Source organism: Macaca fascicularis, chromosome 3, assembly GCF_037993035.2.
Source record: "Macaca fascicularis isolate 582-1 chromosome 3, T2T-MFA8v1.1".
Taxonomy (NCBI): domain Eukaryota; kingdom Metazoa; phylum Chordata; class Mammalia; order Primates; family Cercopithecidae; genus Macaca; species Macaca fascicularis.
Window position 1 is genome coordinate 18,090,254 of NC_088377.1, and position 26,619 is coordinate 18,116,872.

General features: G+C 37.0%; 1 protein-coding gene across 5 annotated transcripts in view; it reads left to right on the plus strand.

Annotated features, from left to right (window-relative positions):
• Window positions 1-20,064, plus strand: part of LTN1 (listerin E3 ubiquitin protein ligase 1) — a 67,194-nt gene extending 47,130 nt beyond the window's left edge. For 4 of the 5 annotated variants that reach the window (XM_074034168.1, XM_005548876.4, XM_045389209.2 and 1 more), the window contains 11 exons: window positions 849-984; window positions 1,188-1,332; window positions 2,817-3,030; window positions 3,516-3,753; window positions 4,087-4,161; window positions 6,153-6,339; window positions 11,482-11,653; window positions 12,546-12,766; window positions 15,531-15,725; window positions 16,898-17,065; window positions 17,695-20,064. In XM_074034168.1, coding sequence (XP_073890269.1) covers window positions 849-984; window positions 1,188-1,332; window positions 2,817-3,030; window positions 3,516-3,753; window positions 4,087-4,161; window positions 6,153-6,339; window positions 11,482-11,653; window positions 12,546-12,766; window positions 15,531-15,725; window positions 16,898-17,065; window positions 17,695-17,757 — 1,814 coding nt within the window. In that variant the 3' untranslated portion in view covers window positions 17,758-20,064. Of the gene's footprint in view, window positions 1-848; window positions 985-1,187; window positions 1,333-2,816; window positions 3,031-3,515; window positions 3,754-4,086; window positions 4,162-6,152; window positions 6,340-11,481; window positions 11,654-11,937; window positions 12,111-12,545; window positions 12,767-15,530; window positions 15,726-16,897; window positions 17,066-17,694 lie in introns of those variants that run through there. The other variant, XM_045389210.3, reaches the window with a different exon arrangement.
• The last annotated feature ends 6,555 nt before the right edge of the window (window positions 20,065-26,619 follow it).

Genomic DNA, 26,619 nt, shown 5'->3' on the forward strand with positions numbered 1-26,619 from the left:
TTTGGCTGGTATATAAGATAGAAGGTTGGGGACAGAGGGTGTTAAGATACATCAGTGGATGGATTTTGAGGAATGGTAGAGATTCTAAAGAGAGAGTCCAGGCCGGGGCGCGGTGGCTCAAGCCTGTAATCCCAGCACTTTGGGAGGCCGAGACGGGCGGATCACGAGGTCAGGAGATCGAGACCATCCTGGCTGACACGGTGAAACCCCGTCTCTACTTTAAAAATACAAAAAACTAGCCGGGCGAGGTAGCGGGCGCCTGTAGTCCCAGCTACTCGGGAGGCTGAGGCAGGAGAATGGTGTGAACCCGGGAGGCGGAGCTTGCAGTGAGCTGAGATCCGGCCACTGCACTCCAGCCTGGGCAGCAGAGCGAGACTCCGTCTCAAAAAAGAAAAAAAAAGAGAGGGTCCACATCAGAGTTTACCACATATACTAGCTGCTATTGAGTGAATGAATGTGTAAATTATGAAACACTATGTTCTCTTTTCCATTTGCTGTTTCCAGTTACTCTGTAGCTGTAGGTTTTTTTTTTATTTGAATGATGAGTTTGCTGAATATGTCCTGCACTTAAGAAATCAAAACAAAAGCAGCATAAGTCCGTTTAAATTACAGTATCATTCCCTTACTTTCCCCTCCCCCAAACTCTCTATTGTGTGCTAGGTATGGAGACAGAGTCTCTGTCCTTTGGAGCTTATAAGCTCATTTGTGGACTCTTACATAAAAGCCATTTGTAGAGTTCTTAACCTGAGCACTTCTCAAGAAAGTCTTTTACTTTTCAAAGTGGACTTTTTAAATATAGCCGTATAGTTCTTAAAAATTTTTAATTTTCATTTTGAATTTTACTTCAGGAGGTTTTGGACATCTTGCCATTTTCAATTCTTGTTTGCAAACCAAAAGTATAGATGATGGGGAGCTATTACATGGAATATTGAAAATCATAATATCCTGGAAGAAAGAGCATGAAGATATTTTTCTTTTCAGTTGGTAGGTGATGCTTTATACTATGTTTTTCCTTCAGTATACAATTCAGACAAAGATGACATATCTGTGTCACAATTTTGTAGAGTAATTATGGTAGACATTTAAGTCAGTTATTTATGAGTATATAAGATTTAAATAACATTTTTTCTAATTGAATGTCAATATAATTATTATTTTGTTGTCATTTGTTTTTGTCTTCATCACAGTAATCTATCAGAAGCAAGTCCAGAGGTACTGGGTGTAAATATAGAAATAATCCGGTTTCTTTCCCTATTTCTGAAATATTGCTCATCCCCTTTGGCAGAGAGTGAGTGGGACTTCATCATGTGCTCCATGTTGGCTTGGTTGGAGGTAAATTAACGTGATATGTCATCACCTCTTGTGGGTCTTTGTACATACTTTTGCATCAGAACTATCTACCAATCTCATTCTTTAAGTGATGATTGTAATTGGTTCCTTTGCATAATTTAAAACACTTTATAGATGTTCTTCTTACCAGCTACAATTTGACAGAATAGTAAGATGATAGATTTTTAATGACTACCAGCATCATTCAGTGACCAAATCTCCTGTTATTAAAATGCTTTCTCCATTAGCTTATTATAATATTTGCAGCACAGCCCTTTTAGGTTTTATCTGTTAATGACAATTATTTTGGTCTTTTTTGGTTATAATTAGATTGTTTCTAAAACATACTGTATGAATATTGTGAGAGTAATGCATTAAATAGCAAATTCAGAGGGAATTAGTGTAATTTTATGACCCAGAGCAACCAGAGGTATATTACTTGTGGGCTCCAAGGCAGCAAGTTGGTCAGGGTCGAATTGGTCTCAATCTCTGCTTTGCCTGCTATTAGCTATGTGACTTCGAGTTTTTTTTTTTTTTTGAGACGGAGTCTCGCTCTGCCGCCCAGGCTGGAGTGCAGTGGCCCGATCTCAGCTCACTGCAAGCTCCGCCTCCCGGGTTCACGCCATTCTCCTGCCTCAGCCTCCCGAGTAGCTGGGACTACAGACGCCCGCCACCGCGCCCGGCTAGTTTTTTGTATTTTTTAGTAGAGACGGGGTTTCACCGTGTTAGCCAGGATGGTCTCGATCTCCTGACCTCGTGGTCTGCCCGTCTCGGCCTCCCAAAGTGCTGGGAGTACAGGCTTGAGCCACCGCGCCCGGCCGTGACTTCGAGTTTTAAACTTAAACTCAGCTTTCTTTCTTTTTCTTTTTTTTTTTTTTTAATTTGAGAGGAGTCTCGCTCTGTTGCTTAGGCTGGAGTGCGGTGGCGCAATCTTGGCTCACTGCAACCTCCGTCTTCTGGGTTCAAGCAATTCTTGCGCCTCAGCCTCCCAAATAGCAGGATTACAGACACCCACCAGCATGCCTGACTAATTTTTATATTTTTAGTAGAGATGCAGTTTCACCATTTTGACCAGGCTGGTCTCAAACTCCTGCCCTCATGTGACCCACCCGCCTCAGCCTCTGAGCCACTGTGCCTGGCCGATTTTCTTATTTTAAAATAATAACTTACAACTTGTAGGGCTACTGAGAAGATTAGAAATGTGTATTTTATGTATCTGACTTAGTGTTTTCTTCCATAGTTTAGAAATTAAAAAGGGCATTTGAGAATAAATTATTTGTTAATGATTCTAATTCATGGTATTTAATTTTGAAGAAAAAAGTTATTTTGATATAAAATTGTTTTATTTCTCCTGAGACTACATACTTCAACTGCTTTTCATTTTAAAATTCAAAGAAATGAAAGAAAGGCTTTTCTTTATATTGGCTTTATTTGTAGTGTTCTGGTAGAAGTCTGTTTACCTATTTCATTTTTATTGTTTTTTTCAGACAACAAGTGAGAATCAGGCATTGTATTCTATTCCACTTGTGCAACTGTTTGCCTGTGTCAGCTGTGATTTGGCCTGTGACCTCAGTGCTTTTTTTGATTCCACAACTCTGGATACCGTTGGCAATCTTCCTGTAAATCTAATCAGTGAATGGAAAGAATTTTTTTCCCAAGGCATCCACAGTTTGCTTTTACCTATTTTGGTGACTGTTACAGGCAAGTGAAAAAGGGAATAATAATGAGATTGATTCATTGGAAATGACTTACTGAAAAATTCAAAACCAAAAATTTCGATGTTTAAATCAAATAATACTAAATAGTAAAAGAAAAAGCCAGAAAAGAAAGCTTGGCTTCTCAGAAGCATCATATATGCTTCTACTTTACAGACAAAAATTGAAAAATGGCAAGGTATCCAATGACTGTTGCAAATTAAAATAATAGTAATTCAGATAACATGAATGGATCACGTGAATAGAACCTGTTGAACATTTGCTTTCTTTTTAGATGAGGATCAGATAAAAGTCATGAAAACAGTTGAGATTAACTGGAATATATATTCAGGTCATGTTTCTAGTTAAGAGTGCTTTATTGTTGATGTCTAGTTTTTATTTCATTTTCTTAAATGATACTTGATTGTGAATCAGTTAAGCTATACTAACTTTCTTTTGGGACGGGCATGTTTCTTTCCTTTTTGTCATTAGGAGAAAACAAAGATGTGTCTGAAACGTCCTTTCAGAATGCAATGCTGAAACCCATGTGTGAAGCATTAACATATATCTCAAAGGAACAGCTATTGAGTCACAAACTTCCTGCAAGATTAGTTGCTGACCAAAAAACAAACTTACCAGAATATCTCCAGACTTTGTTAAATACATTGGCCCCATTACTTCTCTTCAGAGCTAGGCCTGTGCAAATTGCTGTTTATCATATGCTATACAAGTAAGAATTCATCCAACTGAATCAATGTTACAATGATCTAAAAAAATAGAATATATGCTTAGTTTTTACTTTTAATCATTTAAAAAAGTAAAAGTTTTAAAAGAAGGAGATCTGACTGCTTCACTTATAGGGACACTAAGTTGCCTGATCTTTTAGGTTATTGTTTTCTATACACAATTTATATTTCAATAGTCCTGGCTATAGTAGTTGTTTTAGAGAAAACTCATTAAAACATTTACTTATTATAAAATAAGTATTGGTCTTTCTGCTCTTGAGCATGACTTAATAAACAGTTTAATATCACATATTTTAAAATAATGTTCTGATTTCTAGATTGATGCCTGAATTACCACAATATGATCAGGATAATCTAAAGACATATGGAGATGAAGAAGAAGAGCCGGCCCTGTAAGGTTTTTAAAATAATTTGTTTTATTAAATTCTTATAATCCATCTCACTTATAATGTCTTTAGAGGACTGGAGCAGCACAGAAGCTATAAATTAGAGTTATATTCATTCTACTATAAATTAGAGTTATATTCATATCTGTAACATATAAATGAAATCTAGATTTCACCCAAAAGATTGTTTCTCTCTCTTAATTGTTCTTAAATCATATTTTCTGTTTGCTACTGTTCAGTAAAACTATCTTTGGCCATATGGTGGCTGTGGAAAGAGTGTATCAGTTCAAATATCTATTGAGCATCCACTTTGTGCAGAGTATTAATTAAATGCTGAAGGGAGTGTGCAGTGTTTAGTGAGCACTTTCTTTTTCTTAAGGAATTTATCTGATACAGATGATACTGTAGCCTTATAGAAAATATAGTATATGATAAGTGCTAAGAAGGAGGATAGATAACATTTTTTAAAATATCATTTAGGCCTATAGAAGATAGCATGTGATGAGGGCACAATTAATGTACATCAGGAAGGGAAGACTTTCTTGAGGAAGAGGCATTTAAACTGGTCCTTTAAGGTTAGGTAGCATTTCTGCAGGACAGGAAAGACAATATACATTAAGAGAACATCATGTACAAAGGCACTGAGTCATGAATGTGAAGATGTGCTTGGGCAATATTGAGTAGTTCCCACTTAATGTGTACTTTTATTGACAGTGTCTTTCTTTCCTGGAATTTAAGTTCTGTGAGGGCAGGAATTTCTGTCTCTCATTTCTGAGAGAGAAATAGGCTAGATTGCTATAGGCCAGAATACTTCCTGGCCTATAGCAGACATCATGAGTAGTATGTTGAATGAAAGAATAAATGAACCAGTGTGTATAGAGTAGGCAGGGTATAGTGGAAGATAAAGCCGAAAGGGTAGTTAAGGAGGCCTGATAATGAATGGCCTTAAAAATGACTTTTGGGGGCGGATTTGGGCATCATTTGGTAGGAGACAGGGCGCCATCAGCTGATTCTGACACTAGTGTAATGTGAAACATGAATTGTAAAAAGAAGCAAGCAGAGGTGGAGGTCATTCCAGAAGTTAAATAACAATGCGTGGAGGGCAATGTGAAAAGTGGAGAGATTTTGGAGCTGGTGTTTTATAAGATTTAGTGACTATCAATATGGAATATAGAAGGCTGGGTATGTGAGATGGAGGGGTTGAAGGAAAAGACCTAAGAGCAGAAGTTTGGAGAAGGCCTATGCTTGTGGGCTGGGAGAAGGAAGCCACAAGGGAAGAATGATCACAGCAGTGAAAGGAGAGAACCAGGCTAGAGTATCATAGAGAAGAGAGTTAATCATTTTACTTTTTGAGAATCTCCTAAGTTCACCTGAAAGTATAAATGCGTAGAGTAGTTCAATAAAGAAGAAAATTAACTTACTTTGTTGTGAAGTAATCTGAATGGTATATTTATTTTCCTAAAAAGATAACAATCATGATTTTTTAAATAGGCACATAATTATTTTCTGTTTATCATTCTGATTAATAGTACCATTGTGATATTTCTTAATAGCACTAAGTAGATAATATGCAGTAAAATAGAAACTAGAATGAAGTGACAAAGTTCGAAGTCTTAGTCTTCACTTTGTCTTTTATAGGAATGATAAAAGGCCTGGTAGGATTTAGAATCCCTAACGGTTTCCCCTACTAACTGAAAGACTTTGGACTAATCATTTGGCTTCTCTGGGTGTGTGATTTTTTTTTTCACTTATAAAACAGAAAATTGAAATAGATGTTTTCTAAAAATGTCTTTCCTTCAAGTGCTATAATAATGTCTTTTTTATTTTACTGTTATGTGAGATTAGGAGTTAAAATTGGATCAATAGAGGAGAATTTTTAAAACGTTTTTTGGAAAATAGAGAAATTTTTCTACAATGCTTGAAGTTTACGAGTACTGTCAGTTTGTTAAGGGATGAGTTATAAAGAAAACTTGTGGTGTTTAATCATTGATTCTTAGGTCACCACCAGCCACACTGATGTCTCTTCTTAGCACTCAAGAGGACTTACTAGAAAATGTTTTGGGGTGTGTTCCTGTTGGACAGATAGTTACTATTAAACCACTGAGTGAAGACTTCTGTTATGTTCTGGGATACCTTCTCACTTGGAAATTAATTCTCACTTTCTTCAAAGCCGCGTCATCACAGGTAAATAAATATGTGACACCTTTCGATAATTCTGTCCTAATATGCTTCTGATACTGTTCTAAATACCTTCCTTCCCTTCAGTTTAATAAAAGGGAAATCCTTATGTTTTAATCTCATCCTTTTTTTTTTTTGCATTTGAGACATGGTCTCACTCTGTTGCCCATGCGGGAATGCAGTGGCACGATCTTGGCTCACTGCAGCCTCTGCCTCCTAGGCTCAAGCGATCTTCTCACTAAGTGGCTGGAACTACAAGTGCAAGCCACCATGCCTGGCTAATTTTTATATTTTTTGTAGAGATGGGGTTTCACCACGTTGCCCAGACTGGTCTCATACTCCTGAGCTCAAGTGATCCACCCTCATTGGCCTCCCAAAATGCTGGGATTATAGGCATGAGCCACGGTGCCCGGCCTAATCTCATTTTATCCAGCTAACTTCAGACAATCTGCTTAATAAGTTTACTCCTGTCCCTTATACCCTACCCCTCCAAGCAAAAGTAATTACTCTGATATGTGGCCAGACCAACTTTTTTTCTAACTGAATGTAGTCACCAGGTTCTTTTATATCAAGAAATAATATTTATATAATTTAATTATGTACTATCATAGTAATTATTTCAAAAGAATTGAATCTTGTGTTTTTTCTGTTTTTTTGGGGGGGTCAGTTTTTCACTCTGTTGTGGAGATTTCACTTAATACATCATTGGCAATTTACCTTACTTGAAAATCACTGTTTGGAGAAAGATCTGTGAAACATTACCTATGTAATAATTCCAACTGTTACCTAAATGGTAAAAATATCTGAAATATTTTGCCCAAATTATTCTAGCAGCCACTAGATGTCTCTGTTGTCTCACGTTTAGGAAGTAAGACCTTGTCCAAGAAGAAACTGGAAAGATCTCTCTAGTTTTTATTTCTTTTAGAAAGATCCCCACTTGAGGATAGTTTGAGCCCGGGAAGCGGAGGTTGCAGTGAAATGAGATCATGCCACTGCACTCAAGCCTGGGCGACAGTGCCAGACCCTGTCTCAAAAAGAACAAGGAAGATCCAAATCTCTGTCAATCTTTGATTGAATTAACCTAGTGAAATATGTGCCTTCTTTGACAGGTCAATACAAAAAGATTTAGTTTATCACTTAGTGTGATTAAGTATTCATGGCATTCATTTCCAATGTGACTTTTTGGAATTTTTAAATTATAATTTATGTTGTTGCTCATAACCTATACCTTGGTACAAAGATATCAATTTTTGCATCTTTGCATTTGTACATCTAAGGAGAAAAATCAAATCACAGAAGTAGCATTGATCTAGTTGTTAAATAGATTAGTTTTCTCTTTAGGCCTGTCATGTATTTTTGTGACTTAAGCTGGTTTTATTTGCTGATGATATATTTCAAGAGCTCCTTATTGGGCTTTTACATCAATTTCTTAAAATATTGTTGATCTCTAAAAAAATAGCAGCAGATTGAGGCTTTTGTGTATAAGAGTTTTGTTCTCATTTTATATTCAGAAATTAGGAAAATGGCCATGCCTCACCTTTTTTATTAGGCTGGGATTGGGTTAGGGTGAAAAATTATACAGCAGCATTTATTATTATTGAGTCTGAAAAACTTGAACTGAGCTGTAGGCAGATAAACCACAATAACCCACCTAATACTTAGTATTATTTAGTGGGTTATTCTGGTTTATCTGCCTACCCAATAATTAGTTGAATCCTGAAATAAACAATTTTTCTTCAGAAAACTTTAAATGTTCCTAAATCATGGGTTAACTTTTTTCTCAAAAAAACTCCTAGCAAATCAGATTGAACTAGAAAAAGTTGTATATGTACATGTGTATGTTTATTTGTTTTATAAAGCTTTACTGAGATATTGCACATACCATAAAATTTACCCACTTAGCATACACAGTTTGGTGTTTAAAAAAAATTTTTTTTTTTTTTTTTTGAGATGGAGTCTCGCTCTTGTCCCCCAGACTGGAGTGCAATGGTGCGATCTTGGCTCACTGCAACCTCCAGCTCCTGGGTTCAAGTGATTCTCCTGCCTCAGCCTCCCGAGTAGCTGGGATTACAGGCGCTTACCACCACGCCTGGCTAATTTTTCTATTTTTAGTAGAGACGGGGTTTCACCATGTTGGCCAGGCTGGTCTCAAACTCCTGACCTCAGGTGTTGCGCCTACCTTGGCCTCCCAACGTGCTGCGATTACAGGCATGAGCCACCGCACCTGGCCACACAGTTTAGTGTTTTTAGTATATAGTCATCCCTTTATATCTGCAGGGGATTGTTTCCAGGCTCCCTCCCATGGCCCACAACCCAGTGAATACTCAAGTTCCTTATATAAAATGGCATAGTATTTGTATCTAACCTATGCACGTCCTCCTGTATACTAGTTAAAATCATCTCTAGATTAGTTATCATCGATACAATGTAAATGCTATTGAAATAGTTGCTATACTGTATTTTTAACATTTGTAGTATTTTTATTGTATTGGGTTTTTAAAAATCACTTTTTTTGCCCCTCAAATATTTTCTATCTGCAATTGGTTGAATTCTCAGATGTGGAACCCGTGGATGTGGAGGGCTGACTGTATTCACAGACTTGTGCAACTATTACCACTATCTAATTTTAGAACATTGTCAACATCCCACTGTATTTGATAGCAATCACTTCCCATTTCCTCTCAAACCCTACAGCTCCTGACAGCCATTAAACTGTGTTCTGTCTCTATGCATCTGCCTGTTCTGGACATTTCACACATCTGGTCTTTTGTGTCTGGCTTTTATCTTAGTATATTGTTTTCAAGATTTATCAGATTGTAGCATGTGTCATAAGTATTGCATTTCTTTTTGTGGCTGAATAATGCTCCATTTTATAGATATCACATTTTGTTTATCTGCTTATCTGTTAGTGGACATTTAGGCTGTTTCTGGTTTTTTTGACCATTGTAAATAAAGCTGCTGTGAACATTAATGTATAAACTTTTGTGTTGAAATGTGTTTTCATTTCACTTGTGTTGTATACTTCAGTGGGATTGCTGGGTCATAAATGTGTGTTTTTTAAAGTCCATTGATATTGCTGATTAATTTTTAAAATATCTCCAACTTTTTATTTGAAAAAAAATTAAACAACAATGTTGGAAGAATAATTCATGAAAAGTCACATACTCTTTTAGATCAACACATTTTTAACACGTGGCTACATTTGCACGTACTGTATCTGTATGTACTCTTTTTCTGCTGATCTGCTTGAAACTAACTTGCAGACATTATGATGCTTTACCAAAAGCATTTAAACATGTATCTCCTAAGATCAAGGACATGTTTCTACATAAGCAGAATACAATTTTTATATTCAAATTTAATTTTGATGCAGTAGTACCTAATTTTTATTTAGATACTCTTAGTTGTCCCAGTAATATCTTTATAGTTTTATTTTCTTCTGTGTTGAAGATCCAATCAAGAACCATGTTTGTATTTGTTTGCCATATTTCTTTAGTTTCTTTAACCTATAATTCCTATACCTTTCTTTTCTTTCTTGTCATTGTTTGGGCCAGCTGTTTTTAGCCTGTCATACAGTTTGAATTTGTCTGATCGTTTCCTCATTAGATTGTGGTTAATTTTCAGCAAGAGTACTTACTGTACAAGTTGTTACATGTTCTCAGAGTCTTACCTCAGCCATATAATGTCATTGTGTTCTTTTACAGGTTGAGTATTCCTTATCCAAAATGCTTGGGACCAGTAGTGTTTCTGATTTCAGATTTTTTCAGATTCTGGAATATTTTTGTTACACTTACTGGTTAAGTATCCCAGATCCGAAAACCTGAAATGCTCCAGGAGCATTTCCTTTAAGCATCATGTTGGTGCTCAACAAGTTTTAGATGATGAAGCATTTTGGATTTTCAGATTTGGGATGTTCATCCTTCATTAGTGATGTTAAGTTTGATGATAAGAGCACTTTGGTCAACATATTTTAAAAATCAATTCCAAATCCTATTACTTGATCCTTGTAAGTATTCATAGTGTTTAGAAAATAAAAGGCTGGGCGCGGTGGTTCAAGCCTGTAATCTTTGGGAGGCCGAGGCGGGCGGATCACGAGGTCAGGAGATCGAGACCATCCTGGCTAACACGGTGAAACCCCGTCTCTACTAAAAAAACCCAAAATACTAGCCAGGCGAGGTGGCGGGCGCCTGTAGTCCTAGCTACTCGGGAGGCTGAGGCAGGAGAATGGCGTAAACCTGGGAGGCAGAGCTTGCAGTGAGCTGAGATCTGGCCACTGCACTCCAGCCTGGGCGACAGAGCGAGACTCCGTCTCAAAAAAAAAAAAAAAAGTTGTATTTTACACAAAGAAAGGATAAATGCTTGAGGTGATGAATACCCCACTTACCCTATTACATATTATATGCCTATAAAATACCTCGTGCCCCATAAATATCTACTGTGTACCCACAAAAATTAAAAATACAAAATTTTTAAAAACAAAAAATAAAATGGTATCTTTGTACTATGAGGAGATATGTGATATAGTAGAAGAAATTATCTTAAAACCAATACAGATACCAAAGAACTGCAAAGTCAATGTGGAAAGTGCAAGCTGTATTATTGAGGGAAGGCAGGAGTTGTGAAGCACAGGTCTGACACAGATACCTGCAGCGCTCCCAGTGGTGGCTCGTTTTTCTGTTTTTAAAAGAGAAACCAGAAATCCATATTTTTATGTGAAATCTCCTGATTGAAAAAACAACTCTGAGAAGACCCCCCAAGACATCTTGGACTACTAGTTTGTGCTCTCTGTCGTAAAGGAATGTCGGAGTTTTTGATACAGGATGAGGTCAGCCATAAAAACGGGATTAGTTTTAAGCAGGAATTTGAAAGGTTAAGGACAATGGTGTGGAAGGAATGTATGGAAGACTTGGGAGGAGAGTGAGGGAATGGTGAATAGATTTTCTTATCTCAGGCACTGTAAGCCAAGGTGAGTGTATTCTAACACAGGAAGACAATTTGAGAAAGATATTAGAAACTTGTTCTAATAATGAGCGGATAGAATGTCTGCTAGTTTAAGAGGAAAGGAAATTTGTTATACTTTGAGTTGTTCTTTTATACCAATTGTCTTGGTGTATTTGGTTTACTAACAAATTCTTTGCTCTCCACCAGCTTCGGGCTCTGTATTCAATGTATCTTCGGAAAACAAAGAGTTTGAATAAATTGCTCTATCACCTGTTCAGGCTTATGCCAGAAAATCCAACCTATGCCGAGACCGCAATTGAGGTCCCAAATAAGGACCCTAAAACATTCTTTACTGAGGAGCTCCAGCTGAGTATTCGAGGTCAGTAAGATATGTGTTTATGTTCTTTCTTGGACGCTAGATTCACACTAGGTTGAATTAAACTTTTCCCTGGGAATGTGGAGAATAACCCTAAAGCTAGGTCCTGGCTATGAGAATGTTGAACTTGACCATTTTCCACATTTCTCTAAATAGGATGAATAATTCGATTTTACCCTAAAATAAAGGACTGTGAGGAATTTAATATATTTTTGAAGCTTAGTGTGGTAAGACTATTAACTTTTGACTCTGTAAACAAATATTTCTTATGTGATAACATTTTATAGGCATATAAATAAGGGGAAATAAAGTTGAATAAAATGTATTTCATTCTGGGAGCCCGCATGTGAGCAGAGAGGATAGATGTGCATATATGTGGTTGTACCACAGTATTGGAAACAATTTACTAAGAATATGCATTTTTTAAATGCCTTGGAGATCTGAGGATGGGCTGCATCTTGTGAGTATTGAGTTGGGTATTCTAAGACTTCTGCACAGCAGCACAGCGAGCTCTGGGAAAGTAAAGGAGGCCAAACTCCTTTTCATAATTTATAACACCAAGCATCTTTAATTTTTCCTTCTTTTTAAAATATATTCTATTTTATTTGTAGTCTTTCATGTTAAATATAGAATTCTGTTTCTAGGTAGATTTTTTCAGTGTCAATTGGGATTTTCACTTTAAAAAAAAATTATTTTGCCATTCTTATGGTTCATTTTGAATGTGTGGAAAAATGCTCAGACTCCAGAGTTCTGGTTTCTCTGGTATGTTTGTTTGATGAGCTATAGCACTATCGTTGAGGAATTAAGGTTCACTTTCTAAAGAAAATACTAATATTAGTCTGTTATTCTATATAAGAAATACATGTGACTAATCAGGAATTTGTTTTTTCCTCAGAAACAGCAACTCTTCCATACCACATTCCACACTTGGCTTGCTCAGTCTATCATATGACATTAAAAGACTTGCCTGCCATGGTTAGGTTGTGGTGGAATAGCAGTGAGAAGCGTGTTTTCAATATTGTAGATAGATTTACAAGCAAGTATGTCAGCAGTGTTCTTTCTTTTCAAGAAATATCTTCTGTACAAACAAGTACACAACTATTTAATGGCATGACGGTTAGTATTGTCTTGACTTTCTCCAGAAAAGTTGTTTTAATATTGGGTATGTCTGTCATTGTTAATATCAAAACAGACTGTAGCTCTTGGCTCAGAATTTATAGAAACTGGTGGCCAGGAGTTATGGCTAATGCCTGTAATCCCAACGCTTTGGGATGCCAAGGTGGGAGGATCACTTGAGCCCAGGAGTTCAAGACCAGCCTATTTTGTTTTCTAATTTGTGTGTCAAATCTCAATATTACTTCATGTATGGATTGAAACATAATTTTCATTCACACACTGTATTAGTCTATTCTTACATTTCTACAAATGCCTGAGACTGGGTAATTTATAAAGAAAAGACGTTTAGGCCGGGTGCAGTGGCTTATGCCTGTAATCCCAGGACTTTGGGAAGCCGAGGTGGGTGGATCACTTGAGGTCAGGAATTTGAAACCAGCCTGGGCAACATGGTAAAACCCATCTCTACTAAAAAAATACAAAAATTAGCCATGCGTGGTGGCGGGCGCCAGTAATCCCAGCTACTCAGAAACTTACAATCGTGGTGGAAGGCAAATGGGAGTCAGCACCTCACACGGCCAGAGCAGGAGGGAGAGAGGCGGGGAGGTGCCATACACTTTTAAACAACCAGATCTCATGAGAACTCACTATCACGAGACTAGCACCTATGGGAAATCTGCCCCCATGATCCAATCACTTCCCACTAGGCCCCACTTCCAACATTTGGGATTACAATTCAGCATGAAATTCGGGCAGGGATACAGATCCAAACCATTTCACCCAGCAAATAGTTTTTGAGCATTCATTAGTTCATTCAAAATCTGTATTGGAATACTTACAGATGCCAAGCACTGTGTCCCAGTCACCAAGGATATGAACAGTTTAGTAGGACTAGACTCTTGTCCTATAATAAGATACAGTCTAATAAAGGGAAAAGAGCGATACTGATAATGATTTTTGCATTGGAAAGTAGCATGTTAAGAGAAAGAGTTCTCATGATCTGAGTGGGAAAGATTCATCTGGCTGAGGGGATTAAGTGAGATTTTATGGAAGAAAATCACTTGGAGGTGGGCAGGATTTTGTTATGGGGAAAATGAAGGGAAAGGCATTTACTATAGAGAAAATAGGCCAGGTACAGTGGCTCATACCTGTAATCCCAACACTTGGGAGGCCGAGGTGGGCTGATCACCTGAGGTCGGGAGCTTCAGACCAGCCTGGCCAACATGGAGAAACCCCGTCTCTACTAAAAATACAAAATTAGCCGGATGTGGTGGCACATGCCTTTAATCCCAGCTACTCGGGAGGCTGAGGTAGGAGAATCGCTTGAACCTGGGAGGCGGAGGTTGCGGTAAGCCAAGATCACGCCATTGCACTCCAGCCTGGGCAACAAGAGTGAAACTCTGTCTCAAAAAAAAAAAAAGAGAGAGAGAGAGAAAAAAAAATACTATCGCAAATGCAAAAAGCACAAAAGTGAGAATGTCATTTCAGTTGTTGCCCAAGAAATGATAAATAATGCAGTACTGCAACCCAAATAATGAGTAGGAGTCCCAAAGGTGAATAGACTGCTCAACAGTGAATTAGAGGTATATTGGGAAGGGCCTCAAATAACAATCCAAAGTGGTACAATTCAGCCACTGAACATTTTTCATTCAGGCAGTAGCATGGTCAAGTTATGATCTTTGAAATTGCTCTGACCATAGTCTATAGCATGATCTATTGGCAAACAGTTTGGATTCAAGTGAATGGTTAGAGGAGACTATTGGGGTAGACATTATGAGCAAAGGACTAGGGCATGGGTGAGGCAGTATCAGTGGGAATATAAAAGAGTAGAGATGTGAGAGATGTGCCAGTGATTTAGTTAATATCTAGGATGAGGTAGAAGCAGAAATTTAAAATGGTGCTATGATGATTTTTTAGCCTGGGAGTAGGAAATTCAGAAGATGAAGTTTGATGAAGGATGATAATGTGTGCATTTTATGTTGAGTTTGCAATGTTGGTTTGAAAACCAAACAAATAACTATAAATATTCTGGCAGTTGATGGTTGGCTCCAAAGCTCAGGAGGATTACATGGTAGAGGAAGACTTACTAGACGTAGAAGTGATATTCGATACTCGGTGTGGAAGAGAAGGGATAATAACCCATTCTGTCACTTATCTATTCAAGGTTTATTGAACTATTATGTGACAAGCCTAACATTATAAAACCTTTTTTTATGAGCAATTAATGTCTTTTAAAACAAACTTTGAATATCACAAAATCACTGTAAAAATATACCAGGGAGGTATTTAAACCTATTTCTTTCTCTTTTTTTTAATTTTTATTTTTTTGAGATGGAGTCTCGCTCTGTCACCCAGGCTGGAGTGCAGTGGCGCAATCTCGGCTCACTGCAAGCTCTGCCTCCCAGGTTCACGCCATTCTCCTGCCTCAGCCTCCCGAGTAGCTAGGACTACAGGTGCCCGCCACCTCACCCGGCTAATTTTTTGTATTTTTAGTCGAGATGGGGTTTCACCGTATTAGCCAGGATGGTCTCGATCTCCTGACCTCGTGATCCGCCCGCCTTGGCCTCCCAAAGAGCTGAGATTACAGGTGTGAGTCACCGTGCCCAGTCTAAACCTATTTCTTAATTACCTTATGTTAGATAAGTGAATGTGTTTACTTGCATTGTCCTTGAATGAAGCCTTTAGCTTTTCATAGTCAACCTATCAAAATGTTTTCTGGATGAAAGAAAGGAATCTGGCAAACAAAATATCCTTTGTTGTATTGCAGGTTAAAGCTCGAGCTACTACTCGAGAGGTAATGGCTACTTATACTATTGAGGACATAGTTATTGAACTTATAATACAGCTGCCTTCAAATTATCCATTGGGTTCAATAACAGTAGAAAGTGGCAAAAGAGTAGGAGTGGCTGTTCAGCAGTGGCGGAACTGGATGCTGCAGTTAAGCACTTACCTCACCCATCAGGTAAGTTTCTGTTTATACATTTGGCTTTACAAACTTGAAAAAGATGATCTATTTAAAAGGGCATTTAAACACAAAATACATCTTTTCTGCTTAAGGTAAAAATAGATGTTAAACTTCCTTGGATAAATACAGATATATGCCTAAATGGATAAACCTGCCTTTCTGTTTTAATTTTTAAGGTTCTGTAATTTATTTTCTGGTGTTTGCGAGGGATTGACTTTATTTCATTAACATTGTAGAAGATGTAGAACAGTACATGGTATTAAGGAAATTGTTTCAGAGAGGATCTTTTGAAAGATGCTGGACAGATGAATGCCTTCTGAGCTACTTTCACTTTTATTCTTACATTTCAACTCCTCTTTGGTTAAAGAAGTCCCAGTACTCTCAAAGACCTTTGACCTCTAACCACATTTTAAATCTTCAGTTCTGTTTGCACGCTGTGTATCTCAGGCATTCTACAGTAAGGAAAAACTTTTTTTTTTTTTTTCCCAAGACGGAGTTTTGCTCTTGTTGCCCAGGCTGAAGCGCAATGGCACAATCTCGGCTCACTGCAACCTCTGCCTCCTGGTTCAAGCGATTCTGCTGCCTTAGCTTTCAGAATAACTGGGATTACAGGCACCCACCACCACACCTGGCTAATTTTTTGTATTTTTAGTAGAGATGGAGTTTCACCACGTTGGCTATGGTGGTCAACGAACTCCTGACCTCAAGTCATCTACCCACCTTGGCTTCCCGAAGTGCTGGGATTATAGGCATGAGCTACGGTGCCCGGCCAAGAAAAACTATTTTAAACAAATATGCTTACCATTATTGTAGAGATGGCGCAAATAATTTGAGATAATTTCCTCATTTTCAGTTAAACATTAGAACTAACCTAAATGATTTAATTATTAAGAGAGTTTTATCAAGCAATAAGCTTGGACTATTACACTTTAAGTATTGGTCCAGAAGCCTTTAAAGTCTGACTTTAATGGAGAAAAATTACATCTGGTTCTGAAAACTTGGGAGGTTATTTTAAAAACCAACATTCATAAAAGTTAGGAGATATGAACATAGCCAAGCAGATTGTCTTCTTTCAGAATTGTAATTCAACTTTAAAATTTGTGAAATTGAATAAAAATAAAATTGGTGGTCATCAGTGTGTCGTGACTTACTTTTCTTCTTGTTAACAGAATGGAAGTATTATGGAAGGCTTAGCTTTATGGAAAAATAATGTAGACAAACGTTTTGAGGGTGTTGAAGATTGTATGATCTGTTTCTCAGTCATTCATGGTTTCAACTATTCCCTTCCCAAAAAAGCCTGTAGAACATGCAAGAAAAAATTCCATTCAGCTTGCTTGGTAAGTCTAAAGAGAAATTAACTTACTTATATTTTATGTATTTTATACACATAAACGCGCGCGCACACACACACACACATACACAATGTCTAACTTTGGAAGAGAAAGTGTATGTTAAACTTAATTGTAGCTAATGGGAGATATATTAAAAAGTGATTTTTAAAAATCTGCAAAAGATAATTAGCAGTTTACCGAGACTGGTAGAATCAAGGCCCTCTAATAAATGGGTGTTTCCAGTGACCTTTTACCGCTCAAGAAGTAGAAGGTCTTCTGAGATCTAGACCAGAAGGAGACTACAGGAGTCGGTGCTGGAAGCCATTTGGCATCAGAGCCCTATGCTCTTTTTAAACATAGTGAAAAAGAAGTTGCCATTTGTTCCTTTGTTTCACAGGAGATTTCTCATATCTTAGTGGTTGTGTGCATGAGCCTAAGTAGAAAGAACTTAGTGTAGCCATCGGAAGTATACTCATTTGTGTTGATTTTGGAGATACAGAAAGAGCAAACATTTTAGTATTCTTCCCTTTTCACTTTATCATTTGAAGGTTACTTTAGATGTATATGTACTTTATGATATATGTAAGAGGAGAGCTTTAAAAAGCTTTTGATATTTAAAACCTTTTCTTTTTCAGTACAAATGGTTTACATCTAGCAACAAATCCACTTGTCCACTGTGTCGTGAGACATTTTTCTGAGGTTTTCTTCACTGGAAGGGATCCCTGAAGTACATCAAGCAAAGGCATTGGATTTGGATCCATCTTAAAATGTGGATGTGGGGAAGCCAGTGAGCATAACTTTTAAATAGGACCTTCTCTGGAAAATTATTTTGGTTAATGTAATAATCCTAAAATCAGGTTTACTTAACTTTAGATTGCTTTGTAAATGTTTGGAAACTTCCTTTTACAAAAGAATATTACATATTTGAGAGAAAATATTTCTATTAATGGTTTAATCTCTTTGTATATTTAAAAATAAATATGAAAAACCCTAAATTACAGAACTGGAATTTGTGAAAAGATCGTACAAGTATATTATTGATAAACCCGTTCCATTTGTCGATCTGTATTTTAGAATAGTCCAAGTGAAGCAAAATGAACGGAGAGAGCTGATTTACATCTATAGATATTTTAAGTCTTATTTATTAGTCATGACAATAAATTAGTAGTATTCTGATATTTGTAGATTATTTTAATGATAAAAATGACACTAAGCTATTAATATGGCTTGTCTTAAGATATTTGGGAGCATGCTCTGAAATCCTATATAAAAGTTTCAACTGAACTTCAAGGTGCCTCCATTTATCAAGGGTTATGAAACTCAGAAAATTAAATTCTTGATGCTGATCTTTTTGCTTGTGGAAGAATTATTTCTATGTATTAGTGAAATTTGAATTGTAAACGTGTCAGTGAATTTATTACTCCGTTTGAGCGAGTATCTAGAGGGTGAGAATTTGAAATAGTAATTTGATTATTTCATTCATGAAACAGAGTGGTAGTTATCTTTCTGTTGACAGGGAAGAAATAAATGAGTATTACTGAAACTTAAAGATCAGTGGAGAAAGAAACATTTAAAAATGTTGTAGGAGACTTTCAATTTTGGAAGCAAACTTAGATGTTCTTACTAGCCAAAGTTATACTAAATAAGAGACTTGGGGGAGCAAATGTTTTTCAGCCTTCAGAAATGGAAAGTTAAGGATTTTAGCACTGAGTAAAATTCAGTATAACAGGCTGAAGTGGAGTAAGTGAAAACCTGCCTTTTGCCACTCTTAAAAATTGTGCCCAAAATATAAAAGTATGGAAGTTTAGAACTTGGAACAATTTTATTGCAGTCTTCCATTACGTGGAAATAGCATATCTAATATCTAGGTTACTTGAGAGACCAGCTCATCATCTCTGTTGCACATGTTTAATTGGCAAAAAGCAATTCATGATAAATAAAATTATTGCTTTCCATCTACCGGGTAAAATGACTATTGAAATAGTATGAATGTGGTCAGAGGATTATAGTTGAGAGTGAAGTGCTATGTGTGGGTTATAGATCTCTCAAATTATATTTATAGATGCAGTGTCCTGCCCAGTTTTGCTTCCTACATTTTTCTGTAAAATATTTATTGTTTTCTAGCCTTGAGACTCTGAGGATCAGTAAGTGAAGTATAGATAGCAAAATTTTACTACCTCGTTAACCCTTTTCTTAAAATATTCTCTATCTTTCTATGTCTCTCTGACATAGTAATCCCAAAGGATTGTGTTACTCCCCTGTGAAAGTTACTACTTTTCCTTTAAAAATGGTTTTGTAATAAGACTGTTTAAAACCTTTCCAGTATTGGTACATCTTGGCTTCTGGCCCAAACCCAAGCAGAAAAGAAAATGGAATAATGGAGCATTGTTTTTCCACGTTAGTATTAGGGCATCAGATTCTTGGTAAAACACTATAATTAAGTAGTTATAATTAAATAACTGTTCTTCATACTTAGGACTCGTAATACGTTTCTTTAAGACTTGTAAGTATAATTGTAAAGCTTGTTAACTGTTTATATATTAAAGAAGAAGCTTTACAAAATAAGACTGAAATTCAGGATACCACATTAAAGTTTTATCTGCACAGCGTGACAACTCTAACAAAAAGGATAGCAGCCCTTAAAATTTTAGCTTAAGGACATTTTAAAATTGCATGAGATTAGCAAAATTATTAATTTAAAACCTCAAAGTAAATTGCAAATTTTAAAATTTATTTTTGACTCTTTTATCACATGCTCTAATGTATGTACATAAGTTTCTGTGGCTTAAATAATATGTTGTTATTTGATACATTTTTCTGGTGCGAGTAATTAATGTTATTATTTGATTGTTATACCATATGTGCCCATTAAAATTCTTTTTAATTACAAATATTTCAAATATACAGAAAAATAATAATATAAATGCCCTTGTACCCTTCACATACTATTTTGCCATATTTGCTTCTGATTTTTAAATAAATAAAATGTTGCTCTTTTGTACTTCTCCCTGGCGCCATTCTCCTCCTTCTCTCCCTAGAGCTAACCTACTATTCTGAAGTTGGTGTGACTCCTTTTATACTTTACCATGTGTTTTTATCCAGAAACAATATATAATAGTTAACAAAAATTATGTTAATGATGTTTTACTGTATGTAATCTTTTGTAACCTGATTTTCCACTTAACATAATATGCTGTTTAGTGTCATGTCAGTTTACTTACCAATTCCCTTACTAATGGTTGTTTAAATTGTTACTTTTTTGCCATTTTGAACGGTGCTGCAAGTGTACATTCTTGATCATGTCACCTCATGCAGATGTGCTAGATATTCTGGACATATGTCTAAAAATGGAATTTTAGCCCAGCACAGTGGCTCACACCTGTAATCCCAGCACTTTGGGAGGCCGAGGTGGGAGGATCACCTGAGGTCAGGAGTTTGAGACCAGCCTGGCCAACATGGTGAAACCCCATCTCTACTAAAAGTAAAAAAAAAATTAGCCAGGCATGGTGGTGCACACCTGTAATCCCAGTATTTCGGGAGGCTGAGGCAGGAGAATTGCTTGAACCCAGGAAGTGGAGGCTGCAGTGAGCCCAGATCGTGCCACTGCACTCTAGCTTGGGCAACAGAGCAAGACTCAGTCTGAAAATAAATAAATAAATATATATATATATATGTGTGTGTGTGTGTGTGTGTGTGTGTAAAAAATAAATAAATATGGAATTTCAGGTAGTAGGATGTGTATATTCTGTCACTTTAGATGTTATCAAATTGCTCTCCAAAGTTGATATGCAAATTTGCTTTCCCAACTGCAGTTTAAGAGAATTCTGGTTTTCCTATCTTGTCACCAACACTTAGTCTTATCAGAATTTTTTTCTGCAGTCTGAAAGCGATGAGGTAGTAGCTCTTTGTTTTAACTTATATTTCCTTAAGAAGCCTAGTTTCATTTCGTATATTTATTGGTCATTATTTGACAGATTTTCGTCCATAATCTATGCCTATTTTTCTGCTGGGTTACTTCTATTCTTACTGATCATAATGCTTTATCTCATAGGACTTCTAATATGTGGCTTGTCTTTAACATTTTCTGTGACTATCTTTAATATCACAGAATTTTTCAGTTAAATTTAATCAGATCTTTTTTTTTTACTTTTATGACTGAGACTTTTTTATGTTAGGTTTTAAAAATTTGTTACTTAACTGAGGTTTAAAAAATTCCATTATATCTTGTTAAAAGTTTTAAATTTCAAAATGTGCCTAATTTACCTGGCATTATTATTTTTTTTTTTAATTTCACTTTAAGTTCTGGGATACATTTGCAGAATGTGCAGGTTCGTTACATAGGCATACATGTGCCATGGTGGTTTGCTGCACCTGTCTACGCATCTTCTCGGTTTTAAGCCCCACATGCATTAGGTTTTTTCCCTAATGCTGTCCCTCCCCTTGCCCCCTGCCCGCAACAGGCCCCAGTGTGTGATGTTCCCCTCTCTGTGTCCATGTCTTCTCGTTGTTCAACTCCCACTTCTAAGTGAGAACATGCAGTGTTTAGTTTTCTGTTCCTGTGTTAGTTTGCTGAGAATGGTGGCTTCCAGCTTCATCCATGTCCCTGCAAAGGACACAAACTCATTCTTTTTTATGGCTGCATTGTATTCCATGGTGTATATGTGCCACATTTTCTTTATCCAGTCTATCATTGATGGGCATTTGGGTTGGTTCCAAGTCTTTGCTATTGTAAATAGTGCTGCAGTAAACATACGTGTGCATGTGTCTTTATAGTAGAATGATTTATAATCCTTTGGGTATATACCCAGTAATGGGATTGCTGGGTCAAATGGTATTTCTGGTTCTAGATCCTTGAGGAATCACCACACTGTTTTCCACAGTGGTTGAGCTAATTTATATTCCCACCTGGTTCTACATCCTTGAGGAATCACCACACTGTTTTCCACAGTGGTTGAGCTAATTTATATTCCCACCAACAGTGTAAAGGCATTCCTATTTCTCCACAGTCTTCCTATCTTCTATTGTTTCTTGACTTTTTAATAATCGCTATCTGATTGGCATGAGATGGTATCTCATTATGGTTTTGATTTGCATTTCTCTAATGATCAGTGATGTTGAGCTTTTTTTCAAATGTTTATTGGCTACATAAATGTCTTCTTTTGAGAAGTATCTGTTCATATCCTTTGCCCACTTTTTGATGGAATTGTTTTTTCTTGTAAATTTAAGTTTCTTGTAGATTCTGGATATCAGACCTTTGTCAGATAGGTAGCTTGCAAAAATTTTCTCCCATTCTGTAGGTTGCTTGTTAACTCTGATGACAGTATCTTTTGTGTGCAGAAGCTCTTTGATTTAATTAGATCCCATTTGTCAATTTTGGCTTTCGTTGCTATTGCTTTTGGTGTTTTCGCCATGAAGTCTTTGCCCATGCCTGTGTCTTGAATGGTATTGCTTAGCTTTTCTTCCACCGTTTTTATGGTTTTGGGTTTTACATTTAAATCTTTAATTGATCTTGAGTTAATTTTTGTATAAGGAAGGGATTCAGTTTCAGTTTTCTGCATATGGCTGGCCAGTTCTTCCAGCACCATTTATTAAATAGGGAATCCTTTCCCCATTGCTTGTTTTTGTCCTGTTTGTCAAAGATCAGATGGTTATAGATGTGTGGTGTTATTTCTGAGGTCTCTGTTCTTTTCCATCGAAGACCACAATTTTCTAAAGTATGTCTTTAAAATGTACAATCATTTCTATCCAGTGTGATAATTTTTCATCTTAATTGTAACATTTAGTTCATTTATATAATGTAATTACTAAGATAGTTTATGATTAGTTTTCTAATTTTTCCATCTGTTTTGTATTCTATTTCTTTTTTATTTCTATTTTCCCCTCCTATTAGTTTCTTTCACATCATAAAATATATTAACTTATTATTTAAGATTATCCTAGAGATTCCAACATTAATACCTGACTTATCAACATCTCATATTATAAGTTCTTTTTGTCACTTCCTGGAAAATTCAAAGCACACATCCTTAATCCCAGCCCTTTGGGAGATCAAGGCAGGAGGATCACTTGAGCTCGAGTTCAAGACCAGGTCGGGCAATGTGGTGAAACCCCATCTCTACAAAAGAAAATACAAAAATTAGCCAGGCATGGTGGTGTGCACCAGTAGTCCCAATTACTTGGGAGACTGAGATGGGAGGATTGCTTGAGTCTGGGAGGTCAAGGCTGCAGTGAGATGAGATCATGCCACTGCACTCCAGCCTGGGTGACAGTGGGAGACACTGTCTCAAAACCAAAAATTTCAAGGACCTTAGAATAACTTCAGTACTATCATTATCATTATTATTATTATCATATTTTGTGATCAAGTCTCACTCTGTCACCTAGGCTGGAGTGCAGTGGGATGAACTCGGCTCACTGCAACCTCCACTTCCTGGGTTCAAGTGATTCTCTTGCCTCAACCTCCCAAGTAGCTGGGATTACAGGCGTGTGCTACCACGTCCAGCTAATTTTTGTATTTTTAGTAGAGACAGGGTTTTGCCATGTTGGCCAGGCTGGTCTCGAACTCCTGACCTCAAGTGATCCTCCTGCCTTGGCCTCCGAAAGTTCTGGGATTACAGGCATGAACCACGATGCCTGCCCCAGTACTATTTTTTTATACTATTGTTTAAACGCCACAGGACATTATTGTTGTTTTATGAATCTATATATTCATTTATATTTTTCTTCACATTTACCCTTTGTATATTTCTTCATTCCATTTTGCATTTGGTAATTCTTTCATCACCTTGGCAGTATTACTCCTTTGTCTTTCGGAGTTCTATTGTTTCTGTTACAACGTCATCTCTGAGTCTTCTTCCTTTTAAGAAAATGTGTACCCTACCCCACTCTACCCCCAGCTGCTTTTATTTTCCCTTTGTTTTGGGTTTTGAACAGTTTTACTATGATGTCTCTAGGGGAATCTGTGATTTGGTGTCTTTCATTATTTTGGAAAATTCTCAGGCGTAATCTCTTCTTCTATCACTTTTGCCCCAATTCTCTCCTCGCCTACTCAATTAGGGCTTTTCACCATTAGCCATACGTGTGTTAGATTCTTTTCTGTTTTGTTGTTTTATTTGTTTTTTCTCTTCATGCTCATTCTGGATTTTTATTGACCTATTTTGTAATTCACTGAACTTCTCTTCAGCTATGTCTAAGCTGTCATTTAACTCATTTACTGCATTCTTAATTTCAGTTCTATTATTTTCAATTTCTACAAGTTCCATATAATTATTTTTACTGATTTGGACCCTCTGCTGAAATTCATCAGCAGAGTATTTTGTATGTTGTATCTTTTCTAGAGCATATTAATTACAGTTACTTAGAAGTAATTTGGAAGCCCATGCTTGATAATTCTTAACACAGTTTCCACTTTTCTCTCTATTTTCAGTCACTTGGTCTTATCTTTTAGTATGGTCAGTAATTTTTGTGTGAATGAAAAATTATTGAGTTGATTATTGATTAACTCTTGATGCTATCTTTTTTTCATAGACAGTTTACTTTTTGCTTCTGGCAAACAGTTTGGATAAGAGCAGATCAGTGTGGCAGTTAGCTAATTAAACAGCTGAGCTTTAGTCCTTTTGAGGGTTGGTATATTTACTTTTCATTCAAGGTTCTTTCACCTTGATTGACCCTGAACTGGTTTTTGTATTCCCAGACATGTAAGACAGCCTAGAGTTCTGCTCACCTTTTCAACCTCCGGGCCTCTGTTTTCGGCTCATCATTTCCCACCATTTAGCTTCTTAGCCTTAGGCTACTGCTTATGCTAAATGTCATTCTCACCTTTGCTCTTCGCTTTTGCACATGGTCTTGACCCTTCAATTTCTTTTTTTTCTTTTTTTTTTTTTTTTGAGGCGGAGTCTCGCTCTGTCGCCCAGGCTGGAGTGCAGTGGCCGGATCTCAGCTCACTGCAAGCTCCGCCTCCCGGGTTTACGCCGTTCTCCTGCCTCAGCCTCCCGAGTAGCTGGGACTACAGGCGCCCGCCACCTCGCCCGGCTAGTTTTTTGTATTTTTTAGTAGAGACGGGGTTTCACCGTGTTAGCCAGGATGGTCTCGATCGCCTGACCTCGTGATCCGCCCGTCTCGGCCTCCTTACTGCCTTGGTGGCTCTCTTGTTTAAGCAGATATCCTCATCTATGTTTCTGTATCTGTAAGTATATCTAATTTTTGAGTAGAGTCACTGACCTGATAAAAGTACATTCTAGCCAAAATAAGAGAAGTCCCTACAATCTGTTTAATGACAAATGCTCCACTAGAGAGAAGCAGTTACCTAGATAAGTCTTAGAATGTCAGTTCCATCCTTTCCCTTTGCTTTTTATGGATAATTTATAACCTTTATAGCAATCATATACACACATACAATGTTTTGGTATCCCTGCTTGAGCACTTTTGGGAAACCTTTACCATCTATGCCTTAAATCCATGTAGAGCTTGTGAACACAAAATATCTGAGACAGGTCTCAGTCAATTTAGGAAGTTTATTTTGCTAAAGTTAAGGATATGCCCAAGGCACAGCCTCAGGAAGTCCTGAGACACGTGCCCAAGGTGTTTGGGGGTACAGTTTGCTTTTATACATTTTAGGGAGACATGAGACATCAATCAGTATGTGTAAGATCTACATTAGTTCAGTCCAGTAAGGCAGGACAACTCGAAGTGGGGGCTTCCACGTTAGAAGTACATAAGAGGCAAAAGGTTGCCTTCTTTTAAGTCCTAGATCAGCCTTCCACTGAATACACAATTTAGTCTGGTTCAGTGGATCTGCATTTTCACATAATAGGAGAGAGGAAGGAATCAGATAAGCATTTGTCTCAGGTGAGCCTCAGAGGGGTGATTTTGAATAGAGTGGGAGGCAGGTTTGCCCTAAGCAGTTCCTAGCTTGACTTTTCCCTTTAGCTTAGTGATTTGGGGGTCCCAAGATTGATTTTGCTTTCAGGAGCTTTTATATGCATTCACCAGCTCAAGCTTAGCTGGACAGAGGCTGGGATGTGAAAGCACTGGTCAAGTCAGCTGTGGATCGCACATGCCCTTTCTGTCTGATCTCTTCAAACCAGGATGCCATCTGGCTTGGTTCAGAAACTTTCACTGTATACTTTAGTTTGAATTTAACTTTTTTTTTTCCTTTTTTTACCTTGGATACTTTGGCAGACTTTATGGCTATTTTAATTCACAGAGGAGACTCACCTTAAGAGACATTATAACATTCAATTTATTGCAGGGTAAGAAAACATAAACAAGTCAATCTGTGCGTTAAAGTTTTTCATTGGCCAAATCCTCACCATCGTCTTTATTGTTAAGACTAGGACACCCTTTAAAAGGGCTTCCTGACTAATGATTGCCTTTCACTTCACTGTACACCCCTCCATTCTCCAGATAAGTTCATCAGTTTAACTTCAGCCAATATGCACAAGTGAATGCACCTTAATTCATTAGCAGAAATACTAATTGATACACATTTATTCTTAAATCCTAGATGCAGTACGTACCCTTATATGTAAAATGGGTTAGCACAATAGTGCACACGAAGA